Genomic DNA, 21,291 nt, shown 5'->3' on the forward strand with positions numbered 1-21,291 from the left:
TAAAGCAGATCCAATAAACTCGAAAACCTTTCAAATTACTATCTTCGATTTCTCGCATATCAGCACCGGCAATTATACCAGCATTAACAGCAAATATGCATCTTTAACTCGACAGTAAATTGTAATCGCGGTCACATAAAGTTTGCCTTCTGAATTGTTTTTGAGGTTCCACGGAGGCATTGTCGAGAAAAATACGACCATCTCCTTTGTGTCCGCGCATACACCCCAAACGGTTAGTACAACAATGACTGCGTAAACGACAATAAATGCTAGCACAAAAGCAACATGTGCAACAGGGGATTATTTTGTAACGAGTCATTTTGTGAAGTAACATTTCTATTGTCCGCCCTATTGTGAAGTAACATTTCTACCAGAGGAATCAGAGATCGCCGAATAGCATCTTACTTGTCGGCACATGGATGCAACGATTGCAAAATTAGTACAGAGTCAACAATGCGTGTTAGCCTTGTCGGCGCTCGACAGTCGGCATCAGTTGCATTATCGGATAAATAGAAGTACATACCGATAATTCTGTGAAATTCTGCGCTAAATTTTCATCGGACCACATTTACCTACACACTGCAAAAACATCTCTACGATGATCGTAATTTTTGACCAACAGTAATTTTTGAAATCGTACTTTTTTTAATGTGATCGCCTCCTTTTTCATTAACAGCATCGCATGAAAAATATGTATATATTAAAATATGATATTTATACGAGTATGATATAATGAATACCGTGCTATCTGGAGGTGTTCGATTTAATTACAGTTGACAGCTATTAACAAACACAAGCGCCTGATTGTTTTAGCTATTTGTCGTCTTCTAAAATTAGTTAGTACAATTTGCGAGAGCACAGCGTAGGGTTGTTAACGGTGCGGTGCGGTGTACACCGGTGTGCCGTCGGTGCGGTTTTTTACAAGAAATCGCACTTACCTTACCGGTGTAAAGCGAAAATCGCACCGGACGGTGCGGTGAAAATAAAAATCGCACCGCAATTTTTTCACCGCACCGCACCGGTGTACCGGTGTAGCACACGTTAGTAGAAGAAAAAAGCAACAATTAGCAATTTTATCACTTATCAATCGCCAGAACTTTAGCACTGCTAGCTTTCAGCCTTCTAAAGGCATCACCAGCAGGATGTATCCAATCGTAGGAAAACTGTAATGAAGACGTGAAATATCGAAAACAATTTCCCTAAGAATATTTGTGACGAACCAAATCAACGTAGAGCGTGGAAAATCAAGCCGCCAATATTATTACGCAGCAATGTTACACATTTTCTTTAATCTTATGGCAGCCCGGTTGTTGCAGCAGCTACAAGTTGAAACTTGTGATTGTGAGACTGTGAGTGAGCAATAGCATTGAGTACTACCTACTTTGTCATACCGACTGATACGGTACTGACTTACAAGCGCCACAGCCGTGCTCCCCGTGGGCATGTGCCCATCCAGCAGCGTCATCGCATAAAATGTTTTAAATTTTAAAACACTACGAATTTAGAAATTCGTTAACTGGTGGTTACCGGTGTATGTTAACGCGGTTACCCAACCACACCGGTGGCGCCGGTGTGGTTTTTTCAAAACCGCACCGCCTGTACCAATTTTGTTTCGAAATCGCACCGCAATTTTTCAAATTGCACACCGCACCGTTGCAGCGTCTGCGTTGAGTAAATTGACGGCATGCCGTTTTTGCTACGAGTATAGACTTGAATAACTGCTATATACGAGATTCTGTGGGTATCAAAACAAAATTGTGCTGATGAAGTGATAATTACAAGTCTGAAAAGCAGAAACGCGATACTATGCAGATTAAGGCAGTAGAATTGAGGTTTAGCATGCCGTTTTGCTACGAGTATAGACTTGAATAACTGCTATATACGAGATGGGTTTCAAAACAAAATTGTGCTGATGAAGTGATAATTATTGCAAGTCTGAAAAGCAGAAACGTTCGATACTATGCATTAACTCAGATTAAGGCAGACCTAAAGAGAAGTTTTTGTCCAGGTTTTAGACATCATGAACCCACACCGTAATTGTCAAATCATTTCCGAATAGATCCATGCGTACGTCCACATACAGCACAGTGGCAAAAAAGTGAACAAAAACCACATAGTTATTACATATATGGTTAAGTCTACAATACAGTAAAAAATCCGGCTATCACACAACAGACCAACGTGCAACAAAACTTGTTAATTTTGCTGCATTTGCTGTCGTAGAAATGCGAGGGAATACGTTTCAATTCCAGGAGACACTTATAACGAAGAAACATATAGTAAGAAAGGCACATTAAACACAGAAGACATATTATGACCAAATAAACGATCATTGATCGATCTTGTTGTCGCAGACGCTGTGTCCGATAGGAAAATGCGCGAATGGAACAGTCAAAAGAGAAAGAGCAAACCCTCAGTTTTGTACATATTGAATGTCATCACTCATTCCTGAATGATTCAATGGCATGTTCCTTTGGGAATTTCAATGAGTGGGGGATACGAGATTGCGCAAAATGAACTGGAAGAGAAGTGTCCGTTCTGCATGGCTGCCGGCACTTGCAAGTTGGCAGTATTGCGCGCGCGGCGCACAGTGGCGCACAAACACATCGAACGCCAATTCGCCAGCACTCTGCCATGCGCCTAAACACTGCGCACCCGCGTTGAGATGTTTTTATGCGCCGGCTTCCATCCACTCAGACGAAAGTCAAATGCCGCGAATCTCTCGTGTCCAGGATAGAAAACAAAAACGGGATAAGTGCCGCTGACAACACACATATACTGCACACACGGGGAAAGTGCGTATTAGGAAATGCATTGTTCTGCCGTGTATGGTGGCCGGTTTGGGACAAACAGTCGGTCAGGCCAGGCAAACACTAGCGGATCACTCTACGTGAGAAATCCGTTGACGGAATCATGACTGTTGAAACGAACTTGATATTTTGGCGCGGGAACATTTTGAGCAAACTCTCCGGGGAGATTGCCATTCCCCGGGGAACGGTAATAGGCCACAATAATCACAAAATCTGTACTTTTTTTCGTGCTCCGCGCCATCCCACATCCCATTTCCGATGTCTTTTTCCAGACAACTTGAGCGAAATGGATCGTATCTGTATTAAAGAAGAGGAAAAATGTAAAGCAAATATCAACGACAGATATTAAGCTGTGTCCATCACTCATCACAATTGCTGACATGCTCTATCTACGAGTACATGTCGACATAACCGCGCTTCGCCACGCCGACACAAATTGAATGTGTACGCCATACAACGCGCTAGTCCCGTTTACACAATCTAATCAAACGGGCCGACCAGCTGATTGCCATTGAAAACTGTTGCCTCATCTGCTGCATATGTGCACTTGCCCCCGCTTAAACTTCGGTGAAATTCTGCCACTTTTACGTATTGTGCAGGGTGTCAGTACTGCTCCTGTATTCAGATTCAAGCCCAATTAATAATCCCTAACCACAGAATTATTTCCAAATCATGTCGATCCACAGTTAGTCATATTCTGTGAAAGCGGCTCTCCAGCCCAGCAATATTCCTTTCACGATAGCTTCCGTTTCAAGGTTCGGAGTGACTTTGGACTACGACAATGTCAGCAAGATATTTGCGAGCACCGGTGGTCAGTTTGCGTTTCATTTAAAGACACCATGCAAGAAATAGAAATTTGTGGGGATTTTTAGGTTAAGAGATTACTAAGAGATTAAGTAATCAAATTCGTAAATTTATTCGAACCCTGGCCAATCATGCCCAGTTTGTCAAAGAGCTGCCGGCTTACTGGAAACCTGTACATGTACAAACGTCGTGCTGCACGCAGATGCTGATGCACCATGTAGGCATGTAAAGCATAGTAGTCAACGCAGAAGCGTAATAACTAACAATACCTAATCGGAAGCGGATATATCAATAATTAGGCCTCGTCCCGAATTCGAAGCGAATCTCGTTGCGATACAGCAACTCCACCTCGCGAGGTGGCTTCGCGTACCGTATCTGTAGGCGTAGCCACTGCGACAACCACAGCTCGTGCGGTTGAACAGCTCTGTACCAAACGAACACTTTCGTTTGAAATTAGGAATTACGGCCTGCAGTGTAGTATATAGCAATGTTGTGGATGAAGAATGAATGAGCGTGAAATTGGGTTTGGCAGATGTAAGACGTAAATGATGCGCACGAAATAAAAGATATGGTGATTGCCGTTAACGAATGGACCGATGCTGAAGATCAATGACCCGATTGAGCGCTAATGAGGCGGAAAGTGTTGATAACTTTTCATCTTAATATCTCGGCTGACGATTAGTATGATGGCTCCCGTCTACAGTTTGTTTTTTCAATAACTCATCAAGTCCTGCTGGTTGACGAATTGACGGACTCCACGTACAGCATCTATCGGCAGTATTTCGCTGCTTTCTACTCACTCTTCCGCCATCCGGGCTCCGTGAAGTCGTACTGGCGGATTTCGTTGTACCAGATTCGCGTAACAACATCGCCACGAATTTCCGCATCTCGACTCATGTTGAGCATGCAGATATTTTCTCCGACTCCTGTAATTTTTACGCATTACCACAAGCTTGTTACTGTACTATACAAACTAACGATACCAATCAATTTTTTAAACACCAATTCAATTTGCCAGAATAGAGATTTCAGATACAGTAATCAAAGCTGCATAATTACTGGAAACAAGAATAGTACCTTCCGCACGATGACATCGTACAGATACATCCCAAGCCAATAGCAACATTTTCTTACGAAGCATCGTATACAGCGTCAGAGCGCCACAAAATTTAAAATGCTCCAAAAAATTTTTCAGTAATTGTAATTGTATGAAGACTCACAAATGGAATTTGTTTGCTCAAGCGACGTTTGTTTACGTATTCACATACGTACCTGACTGTTCGCTGTACTGAACAACTCCTTTTTCCGCGATATGTTCGGCCCAGTGTTGAGCTTGTCGGGCTAATTCTTCGGACCACTTCAACCGAGGACATCCATGAAGGGTGCGAAAATGATTGTGAGCTTCGAAACATTGTTCTTGAAACTTTTCTAACGCTGAAAAACGGGAAAGGTTACCTCCTTACCATTAACCCCAAAAAAAGTTAAAATTTCCTTGCAGTTTGCTGTTATAAATCATTTCGGCTAATTTAGATCAGATATAACATAATAGCATTATTATGTGGTGCGGTAACATAATTATGTGGTGCGCAATTTGAGCGGCTTCAAACACGATTTTCTACTTGCAAATACAACTAAATTATAAAAAGGCAATTATAAAAAGCTAGTCTGTTATATATGTTATGCCGGCATTGTCGCATCGCTAGTATGAATATAAATATTATACTATGTTAAATATCTTAATAAGCTACGGTCTGAATCTGCTTAGGATTGTGCATGGCATCGTATCCCGGGTAAAACAGCTTGTAGGAAAAACGTTAGTTTAACATGTAAGTACCGCTAGGTGAACGGATGTGTGTCAATTTTAGCCGTTTCCTAACGTTAAGTTAACGTTTCTTTTGCAAGTTGTTTTACTCGGGTATACAAGTACATAATTTATTGTCATTTCCGCAGAAAGCGCATTTCACTAGACAGGACCAGGCGGCCAAGCGGCATATACATGGATCGGGTATCAGGTTCAGTTACTTAAATCAACAATAACAAAAGGGATTAAAACTTCAAGAAACCCTATAGAAACAGTGTCCACTGCGTGATATGATTATGCACTGTGTAAGAACTGGATAATTTATGGTTGACGATTATTACAAGTAAAGCAAATTTTAGGCAAATCAAAATTTCACAGATCGAGCAAAGTATAGCTTAATCAGGTGAAGACCAGTTAAATCAGCTACCCAGGCATAAAACTAGGCTCATACTCGTACAATGTCATAGAGATATGCTCATATCTATACGAGTATGCTACAGAAAGTGTATGAAATGTGTTTGAAAGTGCTCGTACCGAAATTCCGATAGCGTATTACAAAAAGACTAATTACTTCAATAGCACGAAGAAAGTGAAGGCGTAACATAGCTTTTTATCAGAAGAAAAAAAAATGCGCCTTGTCGTGTAATGAAGTGGTCTTGACATCATATCAGACATGCGTGGGTGATGCTTGTAATTATAAAAATATTTTTTAGAAAGATTTTGGAATGCAGAGGTCCAACCCGACATCTTGGTTGTATACATATTCAAAAGTTGCACCATTACAAGTTGTCAGAAAAGGTCGGGATTACTTAACTGATATAATAGAACATAATCTAATTAAACCGCACAAATGGATACAAGGCTGAACAGCGAAGCGGCAACAGAACCTAAAATTTAATCGATCCGAATAAAAAATCTTATGTACGTCGGCTGGAAAAATTTCAGTGACAAAATAGCAGTAAAGTGGTACTGCAACTCACAGTCTCACACACTAAAACACTAAAACTACACATTATCTCATTCGCTGTTTAGTGATTTCTTTTCTTGTTTTTACTTATGTTATGTTATCAAGCGCAATTAGGTACCGCAAAAGGATGCTTGACACGTCTTTCACCATCTACCATCAATCTGCAAACTTAATTTTAATTTTTGTGTGCAGAAATTTTCTGCGTTTTTAGTTATTTTATTAAAGCTCTAACATGCTTGTGCAATATACGCCATTTTTGTAGTGCGCTGTCATCAGATAATTATATTGTTTTAACTTTATACTCAACCACTAGTTTATTGTAACACAAGATTACCATAGATGTTAGCCTTATAAAATCATGCATATGTGACAGCCAACTTTCAACTCTAACAAAAAATCACCTCCTCATTAATGATACAACCTACCTATATTATTTTAAGAAAACGGTCAATACAAAAAAACAAAATAGCGCATAACCAGTTATTTTATGCAATAACATGCACGCTTTACGCTAGATTTGTGGGATTTGTTACCTGTTTGTTCCCCTGCTTCGTTTCTGCACCAGAACCATAGTGACTGCGATTTAACAATTATTCCGTTCCTGTTTATCAGAGATGCTGGTGGAAATTTATTTGGCTGATTCATATATGGGCATCATAATCCCACCAATAAGGGTTTTGTTGCGCATTTCATGCCAGTATCGCTTTCTATACATCGAACTTCGCATCTGATCAAAGGGTTAACGAAGACGATATCGAATGAAAAGGTATCGATCGCGGGATGCTCAATGACAGGTGATACGGCGCACCATATGTAACCGCGATGAATAGCTGAAGCGCTAGTGATGCAACAAAGGTCACGCTATATTACGGGATCGCACACTGATCCCCGGACTAAATACCATATATAGATCGTAAAAAGCACACCCAGGCATGTGTGGCCATGTTAAATACGGCCGTGGCACACATCCATGCTGCATGTCATATTTGATTTGCCAGTCCTGATCAGCATGCAAAGTTCAAAAATAAGAACATGGCCATGTATTGTTGGCACTAAGCGGCTGCATCATATGCAATGACATTCATATAACCGAGCCAGCGGCAAATGATGAATGCAGGAAAAAGTGGATTTTAAGAGTCCACATAACCTCCTAAGTCTCAGCTCATACATATTGGCCGCATTCCGGTTGGGCTGAGTAGCAGCAATCTGCATATAACAGTGAAACGGCAAACTGGTCTACGGGAGTATTGTGCCGTTCCTTAAAAACCCGACCCAAACTCGCCTGGGCTCTAAGCATGCAAATGCGTAAACAGTGGACAACATGAGTGATCGGCCAGCGCTCGAAAAGGGACCGAAAATCAACAGAACAATATGCATATATACATATCAGGGAAGCCGCTCGGCCAGCGTTGTGCGGTGCAGTGCCATTTCGGTGCCCGCGCGGGGGAAAAAGAGAGATGAAAAGTTGCCGGAAACTGCTCAATCAAAGCCCCAGTTGAAAGGGGACTAACGCTTTGCCACGGCTGACGCGCGCCATGTTGTACCTATTCTTTAACAATAATTGTCGCAGCTCATGGTGTATTATAACCAACAATCCGTCATATTGCTAATATATCCCATCCATTCATGAATTTTAATAGCGTAACCGTACAAACATATGCATTATGTCCGCTCGTATACAGATCAGTTGCGAATCGCCGGAGTAATACTGTATGTCGCCTTGTCCAGATACGCTATTAATCCACGATAACGGTAACCATAATCGGGTAGGAAATGGTAAATGTAACCGTTAAAACAAAAACATATCCCTTTACAAGGATGCTGTAACAGGGTCACACGCGGCCTTCAATTTCGCATACGCAGACGTAATATGAGCCAGCTAGAGGCCGCAGCATCGTTTACATCAGTGTCCATCCACGAGCAGCAACAGTCGTATTTCGCTTTTTCGTCCACAAAGGTCGCACTTTCAAGGACATACTTAAGAACGGGGAGTCTTTTCTCGTCTAGGCAAATAAATGTTTGTATTTATCCAGTGATGCGATTGTGTACACATCACTGCACATTCGATGGCAGTCCTTAAGCCCCCTTCTAACTGTATGCGGTATGCATGTGTTCTATATACAACTGGGGGCCGGGTTCAGTTGGGAAAGCTGACTAAATCTCCCGATCTATCAGGAAATCATTCCAATCTGAGAATTCTCCCCGCCAATATTAGCCAACTCTTGCCCAACGTATTCAACTTTATACAAATCACATTTTCTCCTCTCTCTAACCTCGATTTTGCCGGCTTATCCTGAGGGGATCATTTTGACTTACTAGCGATCATGCATATGTGTGCAGGCAAATGGGACATATATGTATGTATTCAAGGGATCGGAACAACGACAACGCGCGCAGCGGACAACAGCAGTGAGCGGCAATATAATGCAGTAGGGCTAAGTTGTGAAAGCACTCCCAGATTGTCACACCATAAACATATTTACAGCTCTCGTTCGGCTGTCCCACAAAAAAACAGCGTAATTAAAAGCAAACTCATCGGGAAACTTTTGTCATACATAATAAAACGTCCAGTTCTAAGAGAGAAATTCAGAGATCTCTGGCGATCTCTATATGCCAGCTTCGTGCAAGCTTAAGTATGTACGACACTCGCATACACATAATCCAATCCGATAGGTTGCAAAATGCAATTCTCCCAACTGAAATCTGGTGGAAGCACGCAGCATGGCGTCGTAAGTAGCTAACTACAGAAAATTAGTAAACTTAGCTGCGATATTTTAAGTGTACTTGCAATTGGGAATTAATTGTTTACATCAATTCGATGCTCCCATGTCCAATTAGGAGCCATTCCTATCGCACCGTGGTGTTAAATTACCGCTTCCGGTACAGTTGCGACAACAATCGATACGGGAGTCGGTTGCATGTAAAGGGCATACGGGATATGGAAAAGAATACTACCAAATAGCATTAAATTATTCGTATAACAGCAGAGCAGCTAGGTGAAAATTACACTTCTAAACGGTGTGTCGTATGAGATGTGCGTGCACTTCCTGTAAACACTAGAAAATTTGATTTTGGTACCACACACATTCGATTGACAATACTAACTGCAAAATTCAAAGGCTATATAGGCTACAGAGCGGACCATATAATAAAAGTCGTAAAATTATTCATTTTAATCGAGAAAGAAAAGCTAGTCAGAAACGATGCTATTGACAGCTGCAATATTAAGTACGCTTACCATTTTCGTAACCAAAAATTAGCAGAAAATATTTTGTTTGGTTCTATAATTAAAAGTGTTTTCCAAGGGTTAGATTTTAATATTATGAGTTCTATATCACGCGAGAGCTAGCTAATATCAGTCAGTATATAGATATGTGTAGATCTACAGATAGAAGCATATAAAATTGCGTGATTAAGCAAAGTCGTACGTAGGTTACAAAAACCTTATTGCACGAAAGTTATTGGTTACAAAAAACAAAGTATTTGCACTTATTGTTAGTTGGCTGAATTGCTTTCGGGCATTTCTGGCCCAGGAGATCTTTATAGTTTTAGTGTAGGAATAACGGCACCGGGCACATCAAGACATAGTAGGAAGCAATTCCTATTTGCAACTGGGTTCATAAAAGTTTATAAATTAATCCTGTATGGCATAATGACTGAAGAACAAATGTGCTAGAAATGACACCATTTTCCACCCACAATTCCCGCATCTGCATGATAAGGTAAATGCATCGATCCTCACCTTGCCGATGCAAGGTGAGGATCAATAATTCTGTTTCTGTACAAGGCTGGCAAAGAAGCAGAATTATTGTTCGAAAATTCAAACCAAGTTGCAGTTGCCTCTGTAGTACGAGTATAAGCAGTAGGTATACATAGTGCGTGCTCTTGCGTGGATATTGTTTTATTAGTTTGTACGAGTATATAATTAAATTTAATTATTCCGGTATGCAATATTCAGGCACGAGCGCGCACTATGAATGTCTTGACTTAGTCTGAATGCATTAATTATATTTTGAGTGCACACTTCAATCTTGTTAACTTAAAGAAACCTATGGCGTGCTAGGTAGCGTGGTGTAAAGCAATGCATACATATCGGTGAGATATAGTGGAAAATGCAATGCAAAATTCGGTATTTATTATGCCAATGCTGATTACATTCGTGCATTAATTGGTACCAATTGGAAGACTCTGGTATAACTAATTCAATTTGGGACAACGCGAAAAGTTTACATAAGATAACTTTCCCGAATATTACTAATACAAATACACTTACTTCTCGACTGTATTGGTAGTTTAAGTACACAGTGCAATACTATCTATTTTCAACTCCTCGTAACAGTTTCTGGTTTAAAAATAACTGTTATGCACGAGTTCAGACACATAAATAATTTTTTTAAGATGAAAATACGGTTAATGTATACCGTTGATATCTAATTTTTTCTGACAACACTTAATGTTTCTAAGTTACATCTAAATAAATTGGAAATAAGTTTCTTTGCAATAATCAATGTATAAGTGTTTTTATGTCGATAATTCATAGAACTTTACAATATGGCAGTACTCTGTGGCTGATTTCAGTGATTGCGATGGGCACCATCTACACAACATTGTAGAGAGGAAAATATTGATTTTAAAAGGATATCAGTATTAAAACATTTGACGTTTGCATGTCAACAAAGAACAATATCGTCCTGCAATTACGAGCACAGCTGTAAGAGATTTGCGGTATAGTATTCATTTGTTGTCAATGGCCATGCAGTGACACGAAGGTGTACAACACGTTGTGGCAAAATGCGTTGTCGAACTATTTGTATATGCACTCTAAAAAGCCTCATAACATTACAGGCATCGCTGCTTATTGTTGTCAGAGTGCATCAGGAAAGTTGCCGGTTTGGGATTCGGAAATGAAACTGATTTTAGTCGAACATTACAAGTTTCCGGTAATTCTGATCGAAACAAAGCAGCAATCAATTCAGTAGACGTCGCTGTACGGAAAAACTGATAAAGAACTACCCAAAGAAGATCCCCAATACACCAGTAGATGACACTTAATTTTATGCATTGTTATCCAGCTAGTATAGTACGAGTATAATCGCAGTATAATCTTGCAGTAACGTCGTCACTCTCGATTAAAAATCCTCAGAGCCCAGACAAGTCTTATATTTTATTATGTATTCCATTATTAAGTATTCCAGTATTATTCCAGTATCAGTAATGCCTGTATAAATACGTATTATAACAAATCCTTCGAGAAACCTAAGAAACCGGCAAAAAGTATGAGAGCTGGAAACAGTTTATTCAAGGAAATCAAATTTAATTATTCAAGGAATCAAAAAACACTCAGATTCATATGAAGGAGCATTTTGGACGCGTTATTGAGGTATACATGCATTGTATGCACTATTATGTAATGATAGGATAGAAGTATTGAACAGTATTTTTCCACATTCTACGGACTATAGACGATATCAATCTATGCAACTCTTCACGGAAAATTACAATAAGGAAAGGTATCGTACAATTTTGATCAGTGGGATACACAGTTACTGATTTTGCTGCAAAATTTTTGCCATACGTAGTTACTGCCTAATTTTCTTGAAAGGTTTAATACGTAACTAGTTTTATGTAACAGGTAATTTATGTCTTAGACAAGCATAAGCGCATGGGGAATAAGCTGTATATAAAACCATAATTAAGTTGATGTGCGTAAGTTCGTCAAAGAATTGTTGAATTTGAACGCCAAGTGATTATTTTCCCGATTGCGAGAACTGAACATTTTTCATATTTTCTAGTGAATTCGCGGCATGTCGCTTCGTTAGGGCGATGAAGTTTTCATAGATTGAATGCTAGAAAAAAACCGGAGAATTTATGAGACAGTCAGATTTTGCAACGTGACGTCACAGCGGAAGTGTAGGACTGGGTCACTAGATCAGACGGACAAGCTATACACTACTGACTATATATCACCGCCAGTGTGCCAGTGACCACGTACAAAACGTATTGTCTGGAACGCAAAATTACAATACAGTAATACCCACACAATAAAGTAACGTCCATATTTATTACTAATTTACTGATGCTGCGCTATGTGCAAGACTGCGAGAACAGCTGTCTCCTGTTCTTGTGCGCTTACAGTACAAGGCAACAATTTTGTTAGTACGTTAATACAGAGGAGCTATACAGTAGCTATAGCAAAATATGGTATAGCACTTGCTCGTCGTCGAGGTAAGGTTAGTTATTTCAGTTTTGTCTAATGCCGATCGATCGTCACCGGCACCGTTTAACTCAAGAAATTAATAGCAATAAATATCATTAACTTCACGCTGGTTTAATAGTGGATGACCGTGTAGTCGTATAACAAGAAAACGTATGTAGAGATGTGCTGAAGCACAATGTTTTTTATGTTATTCTGTAGAACCCAACCGCAGCGTTACAAAGCATATAGGTAGTTACTTCCACTGTAAGTTACTTCTATATTTAGTGGCGAAATTGATTTACCTAGTCGGAATTTTAGGATCATGTTTTCAGTAGGTATGTGATATCTTACCGTACTCATTGGAGAAACTGAATGCATATGCATGTCTGCATTGCAAATACCGTAATTTACCGTCAGATAATGTTAAGAGCATAGACTGCTGCACGAAGCTATATTGGCGCATACGTACGTTAAAAATACATACAACAACGTTACATGCGCTCTGAAACTTGTAAAAAATTTTGATGTTTGTTGATCGATAAGTTCCGACTGGTGCGGCTTTTGGTGCCTTCAATTCAAATATTTGAATATTTATATAAACTGCTTACTGCTTATATATTTATGATAATTGTCTAACCAATTACAAGTTACGGATTTTCATCTGACGGTGTGTTTGACGCTGGAAGGAACTTTACGATACGGCACGTGCGGTGCCGGTTTTCTTTGGCACTTTTTAAATTATCTCACATACCTCTTAGTTTGACTTCCAACAAAGGCATCGACTTTGAATCATATAGATGGATAATACGGGATCATGTAGAGCAGGCCGCCGAATAATCCAGCCAGATCCAGAAATGATGGTGATACTGTGAAGTGCGGTATGAATGGCCTGCAACAAATGAGCCAGTAATGCGCGCATATGTGTCTGTATGCATAGGCGATGAATGTACAATACACGAGCATAAGGTCCAATTGGACAACATTCTAATGAAGCCCAAGCGATCATTGCACAGTGACTTTAAAATCCACAGGAAGCAAACTTTACCAAATCCATAAACAAGATTGATTACTGCGTGGTTAAAGAAGTAAGCTCGGGCGGTTGTCGTAAAACGATTCGAGGAACTGGTACATATGTAACGTCATGTCGCATTTTGTCACATCCTATACAATACGACTGGCGGCAATGTTGTTTAGCCGCATGTCAAGGAATTCAGCTGGACATTGCTGATCGTGAATGCAACTGTTAGCGGACCCACAAGCAGATCTATATTGTAGCCGGAGATGGGAAGAACGTCTTGACTCGATTGTATCGGAAGGTTTAAAGTTCTTCGTTGCGTGACAAATTAACAGGGAGTACTGTGCGCTGGTGCAGGGCATTCCTTGACATTATTTTATTAATGATCGCTCGTTTCATCTGCGTGTGAGACGTCTTTTTTCTGTATGTAGCGCATAGAATGCCGATTATTCACAGGAGGAAATGCACGAGCTGTCAGGACTTGTCAACATCTTTTGCCTATATCGAGTCCCTGCAGACGTAGGTAACCTTTACTCAAAGCGTGCTTATGCTGGGCTAAACGCTAGAAACCGGCAACCGCTGATTTTTTGACTTCACCGATAGTCACGACTCCACAACACGGCATCCTTTAACTATATTTAGGTAGGTTGCATTCCCTGAGTTTACTGCTGGGATGCATTCGGTTTAGGTGTTGCAATTACTGCAGTAATCAGAAGTACTATTTTCGATCATTATATAGATATATTAGAATTTTTAACAGATTTATATGCTCCATTTATACGCTACAATTACGGCATCGAAGTAACAATAACATTGTGTCACTAGTTAATGCAAAGCAGTAAGCTTAATTTTGAACTCGTTTTCTGCGTTTTTTTGCCGAAATTTAGCTATTAATAATTATAAGAATCATTGTGAGTACTATACACACATCCTCTTAGCTGCTCACAGATTATTTCAGTTTTTATGCAACCGTAAAACAAGAAACTGTCACCGGAATCATGCTATATACCTAGTAGCTAATTATGTATAAAATTATAATTCAGTTTCATAAGAAGTGGTGCCCTTTAGAACTTTGATGGCTGTTTAATTTCGTGTACTGCTGCAGAACTCTGTAACTTTCTTGCTGTTTGACCATCGCCCGATCTAATTGGACTCATCAGAATAAAATATAATTCATCCTTACAGATAAATCATAACTCATTTGCACGACTACAGCAGTGATGCTTGCTTGACGCAACAAATTTTGTTGTTTTCTAACGAATATTAACATAACGATAAAATTCGATCCAGTAATATATTGTTCGTGAATCGGCATAAGAGGTTCGAGTATGTTTGGTTGCGACTTGCGAGATGCTTTAGTGCACATACCACAACGTTCACATGGCGAATGTTCATATTACGTTAAGAACAGATATGCTATTTAAAATATTCTGTACTGCCTTCAGATTACCTGTTAAACGTACCCGGAGTCATCTTTTTCAGTGGTTTATTTATATCCGTATGCTTTACTGTAACTGTGCCTGGAACTGCTTCGTTGACTATGCAGAAATGCAATATTAGCATTACCGAGTCAAAATATCAGTTTGTCTGCATAATATTATTAAGTTTTAGCTACGCGTTTAGTTTTAGCTAGCTCAAATATCTAAGGGCACATGATATCGACATATGCTTTAAAACAATAGGTAAATATATCAGAGTTTTATAAAAACTGATAAAAATTGGCTGGACCTATATATTGTTAAGGCAGCAGAAGCATGCAAAGGTGCAAATTATGATTCATTCGGCAACTTATTTTTCTCGGTACAATTAATTGCTGGAGATGGAATTTGTAATCGGCTGTCGGATTTGCATAAGCTTGACGCGTGATTTGTTGCATTCTGCTTTGTAGAAAGCAAGAAAAACCAAATGCTAAGTGGAACACTAACCAGAATCAGTTGGCGATAAATGGCCACGTCCAGTACTAGTATCATGGAGTCCTCCTTAATATGGAGACTAACGGTGTCAAAAGAGTCGTAAAAATCATAAACCTCACGCTGACTTCATTTGCATACGGTAAATGCAGTCTCGACAGCATTTAGAAGACCATAAGCATCGTATCGATGCGTGTGCCGCCACGGTGATAATCCATACCTAAATGCCATGGATCAGACCTTGTATATGTAGAAATCCTTTAATAAACGTTGCCGCGCGCAAGCTCAATGCAAACAACAGACAGTCTACAATCGCAAGTCGCTGTTGTTGATCACTTAAACACGTCGACAAATAAGCCAACAGGGTGAATTGTGTTCCCTATTAATTTTCAAAAAATTACCGTACAACTTGAACTGTGGATAAAAATGCCGGGGCCCATAGAAGCGTGGTTAAGCCGGGGAAATCGCTCCCTAGAGTGTCATAAGAACAGGAAATTACACCGCACACTCTCAAACAGAGAGGGCGTACACATTCATGTCTATTAAAAGGGACATTTGGCAAACTGTATAAATTTACTAACCAATTTTGCATCATAAACCCACGGACAAACTAAACTATCCACCCCAGCCCAAATTGATAAAACCAGCTACTATTCCCGGTACTTTTCGCCATTGCACACCAGCTGAGTTTGTCATGCATAGCAGCATTTGATACACACTTTATTATCACGTACGTATTCTTCCCATATTCGCCTCAGTGGGTGCAGCACCAAGGTCTATTTTGCTTTAATGCCACTTCTACAGCTACATAGAATTCGTGCATATACTGCCCAATGCAATTAAGTGCCCAGAAATGCCGGTTGAAAGACTTGAATGAATTAGCCAGCCACTAAACAGCTGATATATAAAATTTTATGATGATGGATGCACACCATGTATTACTGTATTTATCGTACGCATTAGTGCATCAACAGCACTACTGCATATCGTTGTCCATCTTCTTCTTACGGCTTTCCTGTTCTTATGCAACATTAAATCCATTTTTTCTGGGTGGTGTGGACAGTCCTTAAAGATTCAATTCAACCGGCATTTCCGCCGCTCGTCGGTCTTGCAGCTCCTTATCCGACAACTATTACAACCGGGCGTTATCCGTCGTTGACGGGGGTAAAACGTTAGCAGGGCTATCTTTTCGGCACATCACTAGATGCTATGATCCATGGGGACTGATCAGTCAAATACAGGAAACAGGACTCATACATCATTTGGTACGCGGAATTGTTGCATGCCGACATGTGTATAGCGTACTTGAATTTCTATGAAAATCCGAACACAAACTCGCTCAAGCTGCGTACGAAACGAAACCTAAAATTTAACCGTTATGAATGCATGCATGTAATGCGCTAAAAATACAGTACGTCTCTGAACAATCGGGAGAAAGCTAACGCAGTACTATTAGACTACTAGAGTAGTAGTTTTCTTCTTGGTTCCAAATAAACATTGGCTGTTTGCATATATACGTATGCTAACCTATGTGAATCTGTAATCGAAAACCATGCCGACAACTTTCACAGTTATGATAAAAAAAGCAATTAGATGCGATACGCAATGCTCAGCTTACCCTCGGGTTGAATTACATTCACCCACGCATAAGCAATATTTTTTGAAGAACTAAATCTCTCAGTACTGAAAAAATACTTTACTGAAATTAAGGTAATAAAATTTCACCTTCTGATTACGATTGCGATTATATATTTGCAATTATTTACAATTAGAGTAGCAAAAAACGATCGATCCATATAAAATGTCATATACATACGCGGGTACTTTAATAACTAGCTACTACATTAATACAGACTTATACAGACATAATACTTGTACAGTGCTACTTGTCTGCAATATTACTATCTGTTATTATTATCTTTAATATTATTATCTGCAAGACGTAACGAAATCACTTACCTACGTATATGCATGTATGTAATTTCGCTCCGACCTTAATACAACCAATAAGTTGTAAACCGGCTAAAGCTAGCCCCCTTGTAAGTATTTATTTGTAATATCGTTAGCATTAGTAATAATGATTGTACTTATCATAATACTGCATATTATAAGACCAGTTGCTTGTATGATTTCTTGTAATTAATTTGAGTTACATTTCGCGAGCTCATAGCGCATGGATGCGAACCGTAAACTGGTTAGCCTGCAAAGCAGTTTAGTCTGTCACTTAAATTTAGTGTTCTAATTTAATAAATGGTCACCACTTATCAGCGACTGACCTTTAGTAGGAAACTAGGAACCACCGAGTACCCAGCCATAAATAAAACTTCATAGTAGGTTTAAAATACAGCAGTGCAGTAGTTAGTACTAGTTACTGTTCGATGCTCTACGTCTACGCACTCACATTCGGGTGCATGTCGATACAATCCACCGAAAAATGGTCAGCCAATATTCAATTAACCTAATTGTTTTTTAAATAGCTCACTCACATTAAACTTTCGATTAACGATGCAGTATCGATTCACCAATGCGTGACGGGTCGCTTAATATGGCTTCTAACTGGCATTTGGCGTCTAACATCACACTCATTCATACGTCACTTATTCATGAGAACTTAAGAGTGGACAAGCCCTGGATGGAACTCAACATAATCGGGCATCAGTCTTTTATGCCCCATGGAAACACTGAACATCATTTCACAACGAACCAAATCACGAATAATCACCGCATGAGTATCGGATCGAGTATCAGAAGCATTGTTCTTTTTAATAGAAATTTCGGATTTCTCCATTTTCAAATGATCAACGCTTGAATCATAATTATCTTGACATCGCAGAAGGGAATATGTCCGTAAAAAATAGGAATATTCTCAGGAATATTCGCTACAGACCAGAAAAATATACAAAACAATTAAGAATGCGAGAAAATAACGGATTCACCGTATGCTGCAACGCCAGGTCGCATTATTTCAAGTTTTCTTGCGTGGCTTCATGTTTTCGTAGTCATAGTTGAGGAAAACTTGGGGCTTTTTATTTGGATTGCTATATTCATGGCCTTGACCCCAGTCATAACCGACAGCATAGCCAAACACTTCTCCTCGCGCACTGAAACAGCAGCGTGTGATGGATTGCGCGCATTTTTCCGATCCCTTTAATTTAACGCGCGAATCTTTATCCCAGTAGCTATATCGACAATCCCCACCGACCGTGGCCAGCGTTCCGTGGACCGGATGAAAGGCCAGATCATTAACCTACAATACAAACAATTCCTTGCAGAAAACCCATAAACAGATTGGTAGAATCAGTGGCTTTAGCATTACAGTAACCTTCTCGACTGTATATAAAGAAAATGTCATGTAGTAAGTACTAAATTTTAAATTTAAAACAACGAAACTAACACCTGGAACGGTAGCATCATATCAAGGCCGTAGCCATGCCCAAGTGAATTCATAATTTGTCAATGCATCTCGTTCTCACAACAAGGAAGTATCGAATTCGTCTCGTAAAATAATTAGCACTTTTCTTAGATAATAAAAGTATGGTAAGTTTGAACGCATCTTCAAGTTATCTTGCATTAGAAGAGTCACTGTTATACACAGTCACAAACCGGATAGATTTCCTGAACGTTGGATGCTTGTTCCACACGATGACATTTGAAAGTGAAGTTATCTTTCGGATTCGAGGGGTTCAAATACTGAATAGCCACACGTCCTTCAACGCTTCCCACAGCAAAACCAGTGGGCTGGTTGGTTTTCTTGTCAACGCAAATGGAAACGCATCGCAGCTGCAGACAAACATCATAAATAAGAGCAACGCATTAAAGGTGTAATACACGAAAACGTGCTCCAAAAAACAGAATTTAAAATTAAAATAAGGCAAAAAACACCACAAGGTTACCTTACGGTCCTAATAAGCCTCTTCCTACTTTCTGGCGATACTGTACCCAAGTGTACATTGAATACTTACCATATTCTTCAGATTGATCTCCAATTTCTTCCATTCGCGCGGTTGGTTATCCAGCTGATAAACCACACATTGTTTCCCGGCGGTGCAAGCAACCGCCATAGGATAATACTGTAGAAAAATATCCAAAACCGTTACTTGTATAAAACATGGAATATATAAACTAGCCTGGGTGTCAACGTACCACATCAGCAGCGTAAAGACGATCCGGCAGCTGCAGCGTACCAACAGGATTTGGTTGACGCGCATCCCAAAACTGCAACAAATTTAAATATTTAACTAAATGTGCACTTTAGCATACAAACTGCTTATCGATTTCCGGGTACTATGAAAGTGTAATATATTGATTATTGCGTTCTACATTTTTTTACGTCAATATTAATTCGTATCCTCTATCATCGGTACTTACTCCGTACTACGGCTATATATCCCAAGGTCTACCCACGGGCACATTAAAATATGTGAAAACGCGTTACTCGTATTATCCAATAAATTTGAAAACACGCTAATCATATTAAAAATCAATAAATTAACCGCTCATTCGGGTAACCATGCTTGTTTACTGTGATATTATTATGCTGGTCGATTAACCGATCAAGCACCGCCCGAATAGACCCAAATCCAATAATCCCGAATTAGAATTTTTAACATTTAACATATCGTCGGACGAGAAGCATAACGCCAAAACTCAGCCTACTTGATTAGAAGCACAGACACCTCAGAGACCCCACCTTCAGCGTTTTGTCCCAACTTCCCGTCATCACGCACTGGTACGTGGGAGCCTGCACGAAATGGACTGATTTGACGGCGTTGTCGTGCGCGCCAATCTGCGTCACTTGGTTCGATGCCAGGTCCCACATCTTCACAGTCTTGTCCGTGGATCCGAAAAATATCTTACTTCCATCCTGAAAAACAAAACATCTGAGATAACGCCAGAACCCAATCAGTTCGCTCAGAAAGATCGTACATCACTGTAGCACAGATCAAGAACGGGTCCGCCAGCGCTCTGCTGAGCCTTGGGTAGCGCCTGTACGTTGATGCTCGTCGGCGCAGCTCCGAACTGGTTAACCGTTAAAGGGGGAATGTTCACCTCCCAGACGCGCACCAACCCATCCCAACTACCAGCCGCCAAATAGTTCTGCTGGATGGATGGTGGGCTGAAGCGCAACGCCTGCACCGTGTCGTCCGGCGGCGCTGGTAACTCGTAATCCTTCGCTGCTGTAGCCGTCGTCAGTGAGGAGTTCGCAGAAGTCCCGAACAACCCCGAACCGGTTCCGAAACCCCCGGCTGTTCCAAACATTTTACTTTAGAAATGCTTGTATGAATGTTCCAAACTTCCAACGGCTTTCCAAGCTGTTGCACTGTTCAGCGAGACTTCACCAAACTGGACCAGGCAGCTGAAGATTCCTGGTTTCACTGCCACTCGTATGCTTTGCGCCCGAAACCTGGTAATTCTCCCGATGTTTGTCGACAACTACCGTCTACCAGCTATGAGAAAAGTGTCTACGAGAAACTATGAGCTACTAATCAGCAAATGCAAAGGACCTTCGATGCATGACAATGATGACATCATCGCGGAGGACAAGCCATAGACAGAAAATGTATAAAAGTGAAAATTGAAAAATGTGGAAGTTTTCCGATCTTGCCTTACAACCACAACGAGCAACTGGCACCGACGCAGTTTATTGCCACACCCCAAAGTTCTTTAGGCGAATAATCATACCGGGTTTAGGCGAACTGCCAGCACAACCAATTGGAAAGTTTTCACGTAACAGCGCATAACTGGTGGTTGCGATCCCGACGGTAAGAAGTATTCACTTCGACTTCCG

The 21,291-nt window shown here is 40.2% G+C and overlaps 2 protein-coding genes across 4 annotated transcripts; both read right to left on the minus strand.

Moving 5' to 3' along the window:
- Positions 1-1,981: 1,981 nt before the first annotated feature.
- LOC129581111 (Golgi-associated plant pathogenesis-related protein 1-like) lies at positions 1,982-15,914 on the minus strand. 3 transcript variants are annotated; one of them, XM_055472002.1, is made up of 5 exons: positions 15,519-15,914; positions 13,330-13,467; positions 4,887-5,048; positions 4,415-4,540; positions 1,982-3,107 (listed from the first exon to the last, which is right to left on the minus strand). In XM_055472002.1, the coding sequence occupies exons 2-5, from the start codon at positions 13,355-13,357 to the stop codon at positions 2,887-2,889; spliced, it is 537 nt and encodes a 178-aa protein (XP_055327977.1). In that variant the 5' UTR covers positions 13,358-13,467; positions 15,519-15,914; the 3' UTR covers positions 1,982-2,886. The 3 variants fall into 3 exon arrangements, with proteins under 3 accessions (XP_055327977.1, XP_055327979.1, XP_055327976.1); XM_055472004.1 differs by lacking the exon at positions 15,519-15,914 and having other exon boundaries at positions 13,330-13,792; XM_055472001.1 differs by lacking the exons at positions 13,330-13,467; positions 15,519-15,914 and adding an exon at positions 6,916-8,507.
- A 2,310-nt stretch (positions 15,915-18,224) lies between these two features.
- On the minus strand, positions 18,225-21,112 carry LOC129581014 (protein Rae1-like). Its single transcript, XM_055471829.1, has 6 exons — positions 20,430-21,112; positions 20,194-20,367; positions 19,647-19,718; positions 19,466-19,573; positions 19,107-19,283; positions 18,225-18,750 (listed from the first exon to the last, which is right to left on the minus strand). The coding sequence occupies exons 1-6, from the start codon at positions 20,760-20,762 to the stop codon at positions 18,469-18,471; spliced, it is 1,146 nt and encodes a 381-aa protein (XP_055327804.1). The 5' UTR covers positions 20,763-21,112; the 3' UTR covers positions 18,225-18,468.
- Positions 21,113-21,291: the final 179 nt, after the last annotated feature.

This window comes from Paramacrobiotus metropolitanus, unplaced genomic scaffold (genome assembly GCF_019649055.1).
Source record: "Paramacrobiotus metropolitanus isolate TYO unplaced genomic scaffold, Prichtersi_v1.0 Parri_scaffold0000005, whole genome shotgun sequence".
NCBI lineage: Eukaryota > Metazoa > Tardigrada > Eutardigrada > Parachela > Macrobiotidae > Paramacrobiotus > Paramacrobiotus metropolitanus.